Source organism: Parasteatoda tepidariorum, chromosome 4 (assembly GCF_982258835.1).
Source record: "Parasteatoda tepidariorum strain Cologne lab strain chromosome 4, Ptep-v5.0, whole genome shotgun sequence".
In the NCBI taxonomy this organism is placed as follows: domain Eukaryota; kingdom Metazoa; phylum Arthropoda; class Arachnida; order Araneae; family Theridiidae; genus Parasteatoda; species Parasteatoda tepidariorum.
Genome location: NC_141758.1, coordinates 80,077,549 through 80,086,109, shown reverse-complemented (window position 1 = coordinate 80,086,109; position 8,561 = coordinate 80,077,549). Strand labels below are relative to the sequence as shown.

The following is an 8,561-nucleotide window of genomic DNA, read 5'->3' as shown; positions in this document are numbered from 1 at the left end:
GTTTTGTTTAACCTGAAAATTTAAACAAAATCAAATGAGAATTTAAACAATGCCAATTATCCTATCCAACCTTGTCCGATTTCTTTTTTTTTTTTCTTTGTTGAAAAAAACTGGATCTTAAATAAAATAAAGCACATAAAGAAATTTTTGGATTAAAGATATAGGTACATATTTATATATCTGCCACCACAGCTGTACAAAATTCGGAAATAAATTTTTACTCATCTCTCATTGAAATTGCGAAGACAGAGTTTGTTTGGATTTTAACTAAACCGCAGACAATGGCTCTAATTTTTTGTCTGCTTTTTAACTTCGGTAATAAAAATAAAATCATTTGAGCGAATTTCAATTTCTACACTTCCTATTAACGCAATATTATTATACACTTGAATCAAATGTTTTGGTAATAGATAAGCATACTAATTATTTTGAGTTATTTCCTGGAAAGACAATTTTGCATTAGATCTAATTATTTTCTTTCATTTCACTAAAATAAAAATAAGATGCCATTTTTTTTTCTTTACTTCTTATTATCGTTTGACATATATATTCATAATATTTTTTTCGCTTCATTGGCGATATCTTGGCGACGGCAAAAGTTCCTTCTCCCATCTTTCTATTCTTGGATTACTTTCTAAGTTTGTAACCTTCTTGTGAATCACTATTCCTCACTTCTAGCTGTAAACGGAAGGGACGTGACCCACTTGGTCACGTCTAGAAGTAAATATTCGGGTAAAACATACCGCCTCGTGACAAAAACGTGATGCAGACCCCTCGGTGTTTTTACGGATGGGTACGGTTGTTGTTGGCTTGTTTATGCTCAGTATTGTTGATCGAGGGATCTGATATTGAATGCCCCACCAGATGTCTTTGCTTTAGATCTACTGTGAGATGCATGTTTTTGCAATTAGACAAAGTACCCGCGGTACCTTCTGAAACGACTGTTCTGTAAGTAAAAGTTTTTCGTAAATTCAAATTCTTGCTTTTTTTTAATATAAAAATTATCCTTAGATAAACTTGTCATTTGTTTAAATGAAATCTGCTTACCGTAAGCTGAATCGAATAATAAAATTGATGAGTTTTTATTTTTACACCAGAGAATAATTGAAGAGCATATTGGAAACATTATTGTTTGTAAACATCGGAAAGCTAATTGAGTTTTTTTTTTTAAAGTAAATAAAAAAAACATTTTAAAAAGTGTGTAAAAATATTAAGTAACGATCTCCGTTTGTAAATTATCGATTTATAAACTCTTCATTTTTTGCAGTGATGTATTGAAAATTTTATTTATTTGAAACGTATTCTTTTCGTTTTCTATTTCAATCTTTATTTATTCACTTGTTACATTAAGAATCGTTCATAATTATAGTTGCTACAGAGAGACACTATTAGTAAAAATTTTAGATGATGATCTCTGTCAAATAACGATAAGTAAAGCTCCTATATTCTTTTCCCAGACTAGGTATTGGTTTATAAACCTATAATAAATACAAATGGGTCCCAAAAACAGCCTGAAAAATAAGATCAAAAATAATTTAGAGTACCTTACTTTTTAGTCATCGTAATTGAATGTTATTCTTTTTATGTCTATTTTGTATTAAACAAATTTAATATGCGATACTTATAATTAAATAGTGAAGAGAGCTCACAGAAATGTAAAGAGAAAGATTTAAGACATTTATCAAAAATTCTGTTTGCAACGTACCTCTATTTTTTTTTTAAATAGTCAGAGTTTAATTATAAAAAAAGTGTTTAAGATCATTTGAAAGATTAACACCTAGTAAAAACATTTTCATATTATATTTCTAAAAAGTGTCCTAGATAATGTTGCAAATGCTGGAAGTCTCTATATAAACTTACTTTCCTGTTAATTATTTTTTAAATGCTATATACATCTTTTTTTTAAAAAAACAAAACAAATCACGATTCTTATACTTATATTGAAATTAATCACAGCTTTTTAATAATTTCGGTGGGCTTCCTTAAATTCAAGCACCCTACGTTGAGTCGACCTTTATAATAATCTGGCCCTTTGCAGAATCGGTGGAAAATTTTTTTATCGAGATCTGCGGTAACAAATCGGTAGTGAAAGTTCTAATGGGAAATCTACGCTTAATATTTCAGTTTAGCGATTTGCGATGATATTTCCAAGATGGTGCACCATCCATTTTATTGAGTATAGTTAATAAATAATCGCAAAACAATTAACAATAAAACCCCGACCTTGATTTGACCATTATAGTTTTTGATCAGTATTAAATTAATTTGTAGCTTTTATGTTCCTGCTTGTGAAATTCATTTCCAGTTGCAGATTTTTCGCTGAACTAGATCTTTTTTTTTTAAATTACATCTAATTTACAAATTTTGTTGATTTTTCAGAACACTCAGGATGATGTCTCTTCGTAAATCTAGAATATTCCATATTAAAATACAATTATTTGTAATATAGAAATTTCATTAATTTTAAAACATAACTGTATGAATTTCAATAGTTCGTCATCTGGTATACCATAAAAATGTATGCCAGAATCAAATTTCTTTCTTTCTTTTCCTTTTTTTCAATCCCCATGCATATGAAAACATATGCCACTGCTTTGATAGTAATTTCATCCAGCCGTATTTTTTTTCTACTTATTTTTACAACACGCCCAGGTGATGTGCCCCTCTAATATGTGTTCGACTCCTTTTTCCTCCTACTCTCTCAGACAAAAAAATAAATAATATATTCTGTAGGTCATATGTCAGCCTGTCTCTTTGTCTATCAGGAAAGGCAAGGGGTACCAAATTAGAAATCTTCGCGGTTGTCTGAAGTTAATTACTGATTCGATCTCACATTTCAGAGTTGAGACAGAACTTCATTCTTAATTTGATACGCTTTCATTTTAAACGACCAGAATTTTCGGTTGCGGTTCTTTTTATGAAGTGTTTACATACATGATAAGTCCAGGATGACGAACAGTCTTTTGATTAATTATTATGCGACACAGCTGACGCATAATAGTTAAATTTTTCTGCAGAAAATACCTCATTATCCTTAGCAGCATGCCTTATGGCAATTAATGGTTTTTTTCGTGGTTTTGTGAGAAAAAAATGCTGACTACGGTACGGTGAGCTTTTGAAAACTACAGAAAAGTACCGCTATGGCCCAATTTCTTGTGGTCACTTATTTTTTGGCATCTCCTCCAAAACAAACACTTAAAAAACACTTCTTATTTTATAAGTTATAGCGATTTTTAGGCAAAGTGGACAACTGGTAGTATATTCGAAAATTAAATTCAAGGCATTCCTCAATATTTTTCTACTCGTAGCTAATATTTTTTTCCTTTATTTATTTATCATTTTCCGTACTCCACGTGAAAAGAAACTGCTGTTAAAAGATGATTCTCATAATTCTATTAATTTAAACTTTATTACCCAGAACTTCGTACTAAAATCGTAAATTATAATCCTTTTGTGTCTAATTTTTTTTTTAAGCGAAGCAAACCCAGTCATCAAAAAAAGCTTTTAAGGTGTTGATATCCATAGGCACATATTAACTTTGATAAAACCTTCATAAAATAATTTTCTTTTCCTGTAATTGCTAGTCATGGTCCCAAAACACCTGCGCGTTGCCTGAATTTTACGAAAACAAAACATAAAAGATGCGCGTTGGTGGATGTATTAAAAATAAAGAAGCCACGCTGACTATAACAACTTCGACCTGTTAACCCTTCCCAAAGTATTCTTAGCTTTTATGAGAGTTATAGACATTGAACTCAAGACCATGTTTATATTGCCTGGTGTATTGTCATTAAAATTTATATTCTACGTTTTTATAAACGTTTGAGTTCGCCACGTGTGTATTATTGCAGTTTAAAGCGTATGTGATTAAGCACGCATGTGTACCGTTATTTTTGAAAGTGGAATAGGTTCATTTGGAAAGTGGTATAAGTCCAAAGTATTTAAGAGATAGTGTTTGAATGAAGTATGTGAGTGTATTGGCAAAGGTTAATCAACTTGGGTTATATTTTTAAGACAATAATTTTGTGAAATCTCTTATAATGCAACAATGGTTATTAAAATCGCTAAATGAATAAATTACTTTTTTGCAGTAAATGGACTAATTCCACTTATAAAAAAACATAAAATAACTGCTCATATGACAGAATAAATGTTAATTGGAGGATTAATCAGGAAAAAGGTACAATTCACGAAACACTATAGTGTGTACACCACACACAAGTTTCTGTGGTGAAAATTAATGTGGCGGAAATAAAATTCAAATCATTAATACGTCAACTATATTTACCAAGTTTAACCCCTGGTTACATTTACCCCCCCCCCCCCAAACTTGTAAAAAGGGCACGTCAGACCAAAATTCACGTCGAACGAAATGACCATCGACCGAAGGGAGGACAATTTTGAGGACCTTCCTCCAACTTGTTTTTCGGACGCTTAAAAAAAGTTGGAAATACATTGGGGAAAATGTTTCAATACAAGGAGACTATATTGAAAAATAGTTTTAAAAAAATACTTAACATGAGTTTTTTTAGGATTATTGAACGACACGCGTACCATTCTCCAGTATGCAGAATATTCCAAAAGAACGCATTGTTACAATACCTTTTTAAGATAAATTTACGAAATTTACATATTAGGGATCGCAAATGAATATTTAAGTGAGGGTAAACGAAAACATTTTCCAAATTGAACAAATCATCGTTAAGGAAAACCCATATTAAAAACATCAAAATTTGTTTGGTTGTAAGATTTAAACCTAAGAAAAAAAAGCTTTAACTTTTATGTGTCCTTTTCTTTACTAAGTTTAAAATTTCCACAACCTTGTTGCTTCGAGTTTTGTTGCAAAGAAGGTAAATGAGGAGAAGAACTTCAATATAGCTATCCTGACAAATGAGGTAATATTTCCGATGTTTTTGTTTTACCCTGGGCTGAATAAGACTTAGTTTAGGATTATAGAATTAATATTTTAAAACTTGCTGTGTTTTTATGTACAAAACGTAACAATGTTTGTCATATACTTGTTTACGCAATTAAGATTGCAATTTAAGAATATGGCGAATTATTTACTATGTATTTTTCATTCTTTATCGATTGAGACAAGATACGAGTCAATAGAACTATGTACTAGTTCAGAAATTGCAACAGTTTTTGTTTATAAAAAGTACTATTTGAACTTTAGACACGGCTGTACCATATATAAGTATACTCTTAGTAAATAGAATAGTAGTCTCAGGGTTATACAATTTTCCATCTCTCCACACTTTCCCCTCTTTATTAGCATGGTTTAGATAAATCTTGCTTTTTTCCACGGCAGTACCTTTCTGAAAGTAGTTTAAATATTGTGGTGAAAAAGAAAGATTTGCCGTAACCATGGTAACGCAGAGGCTGAAGTGTATAGAGTGTGGAAAATTGCGTAACCTTATGACGTATATTCTATTTAAAAAGAGTATGAACAAGTTAGGTATTAATTCTTGTGAATTTCTTTTACGTTGAATCGAGTAAGTTCAAATTCGAGTTAATTTTTGGCGATTTTTCTCTGTTCTGTGAGAAAACGGAGAGGAAATCAAAAGAATATATTACCAAGAACATCTTTGTAATTTATCTGGCAATCAAACTTGTTCTATTATTTTTAATTTCGCATTTCTTTTAGTTGTGATTCGACAAATTATGAACAATTTTTCACACAATACCAGTATATTCTTTGTATCTGTATCAAAAATATAGACACTTTGATATTCGCCTTAAAGGTGGAATGTTTTTTTTTTTTCAGCTCAAACAATTTTGGGAGTGTGAAGAAATTTACAAAATCAGACAAATAAACCAAACAAAGAAAATAACCAAAACAATTGAATTTGTCCATTTGGGTCCCGAATTGAACTTATCGTAAAAACGTGGTTCCCAGTAGAACACTGAAGTCAAGCATCACTGGCTGCGGTCAGTGAGAGGGTGGGTGATTACTTTAATCAACCGACGTAGGGACCAAGGGTGCGCGGTATCGGACCACGTTAAACTGTTCTACCCTAAAGTTTTCGATTTCACACGCAGGTCATCGGGTATCCAAAGCAGGGGAGTCATCCCCTCTGCAGATGATCAAAATTGAGATGGCATGCCTTCGGATCATCCTCAGTTATGTACCCCAAACAGTCGCCAATAGCCCATTGTGCAGCTCTAGTGCGACGTAAATAAAATACCTACCTTCCTACCTTGGCCATTAAGTTCGAAAGACCTATCATTTTTATTAGCTAGAATAATAAAGAAGGGAGAGATAGTTATTATCTCTAATAGGTTTAAAATTTCAAGACCAGTTTCTTAGCTTCAGTTTGCCGATTGATTGTTCTTTTATAATTTTGGATTCCGTTTCTTTAAATATGCGTTCGTGTATAAATTAAATATTATGCAAATATTTACTAAAATTAAAATCTGTGGGAATGAAGAAAATACGAAACTAGTTTTGTTTACTACGATTAGCATTTAAAAATTTTCGAATCTCAATTTTTCAAACTATTAATTTAGTAGTTATGTATCTTGAATACCCAGTTAAAAATAGTGAGCATTCTGTTTTAATTTTTTTAAATTGTAACTATTACAAATGTATAGTTGATAAACCCTTTCATAACTGAAAACTTCCTTACCGAAGACAAGCTTTAAGAAAATGTTTTCTTTTATGTCATACTTTTACTTTTTTATCATGTGGTTACTCTTAAATCATGCAGTAATTTTCCGTTGGATTTTTTTTTTTTCTTTTGACCTTTCCTAGTAATACAGTGATTTTAGAATCGTCCATTTCTCACTTATAATAGACAGTAAACAAAAAGCAATGTCACAATTGTTATAATTTTCCTTACCTGGAAAAACCACTTAAGGCGATATGTAAATATAATAAAAAAAATCGGCTGGATATATGAAAGGAACTATAAATCTCTTGGAAATCTATTTATCAGCATTCTTGAACTTCAGCCCCCTCCACTAAATGTCCGATTGCCACAGAATATAATTTCATACTTTCCCCCTTCTTAACTAACCCTTTCATTTTCATCTGAGGCATAACCCAGTCGGAAACTGTCTTCCCTACCATAGTTGGAAATGAAAGATGACCGTGACTCAATAGAATCGTTTTCTGACCTCATTTTCCATAATTTTTTCCTCACGTCGCTCCTAAAAGAAGCAGGGAAGTTATCAATAAAATCGTTTTCTTAGAAGTATTTACCTCATTTACCCCTCTAAGGTGAATGTGGAATATAAAGAGGGGTGTCAAAATTTGTAGATCTCGATTATTTTTCGTGAATAAGAACTTAGCATTATTGAGACGGAAAAAGATAGTTTTCGGAATTAAGAAAATCCCAAACTTTTTATTCGCAAATGAATTTAACGGCCAGCAGACCCGCTTATCTACCTTGGAATTTAGAAATTAACATATTTATAGGATGTTTATTTTTAAATAAAATAAAAAATTGAAAACTGTTATCTTATTTTTAAACTACTAGAAAATCATAATTAAAATTGTATTTTATTATATTTTTCTATTTAATTATTTATTATTGTCGGATAGTGGTTGAAATTTAATATGAAATTAATTAGTAGTCTATGAAATAGTGATATAAATTTTACTAGTGATTTCATCCAGCGCATAGCTCAGTTTTGAGTATTCTAACTTGTCGAGAAATGGTCAAAATCTATGTGGACAGTAAAGTTTACTTGTAGTGATCAGGAAACGATTGAAACATGATGAAACCGACAAGTTAGAGCTCAGTTTTGAGCGTTCTAACTCGTCGAGGAATGGTCAAAATCTATGTGGACAGTAAAGTTTGCTTGTAGCGATGAGGAAACGATTGAAACATTTATTGTCAACCAGCTTAGAGCCCTAGAACCCATACTGTACTGATGTACTGTTTATAGGACAGTTGAGTTAAAGGTGAATAAATCAAAAGGAATACAAATATTAGCATTGAATTTGTCTGAAATTATTTCAAATAGACTAAATTTAATAAATTGTAGAAGAAAAAGGGAATTTAAAAAGAAAAAGAAAAGTAGCAATAATAATTTTAAGAAAATTACTTTGAACTCACCCTTAAAAATATCATAATTTTAATCCATTGAATAATAATAATTTTTTTAAAATAAGCTTATACAGTTTTTTAGACCATGTAGGTTGTTCAAAGCATTAAAAATATCCATGAAATAAATAAATATTACCAGCATTTGACGAATATTTTCGAATTGTTCTATAAATAGGACATTGGTCCAATAACCACCAGTTTTCAAATGGTTCAGACTTCTATAGATTACTTTCATTTAATTCGGGGACTAACTATAAGCGAACTTAGTGAATCAATTCTAAGAAACAACATTAGAGAAAGAGAATAAGAAGAAATAATTTCTATGAAATAGAAATAATAATTTCAGAGAAATAATTTCTATGCAGTACCTCTTTCTAATAATACTTAATAATTCGTCTTCTAAATTCTGAGCATGTGATAATAAAAATTCTGAATGTTCGTCAAAGACTATGTCAGTTAAAATCTTGATAGAGAAAACATATATTACAACTTGCAAATTATGCA

At 30.8% G+C, this 8,561-nt stretch overlaps 1 protein-coding gene across 1 annotated transcript in view; it reads left to right on the top strand.

Moving 5' to 3' along the window:
• The first annotated feature begins 634 nt into the window (after positions 1–634).
• Pxn (Peroxidasin) overlaps positions 635–8,561 on the top strand; it is a 103,114-nt gene continuing 95,187 nt past the window's right edge. Inside the window, exon 1 of the mRNA XM_043041871.3 lies at positions 635–948. Coding sequence (XP_042897805.2) covers positions 764–948 — 185 coding nt within the window. The 5' untranslated portion in view covers positions 635–763. The remainder of the gene's footprint in view (positions 949–8,561) is intronic.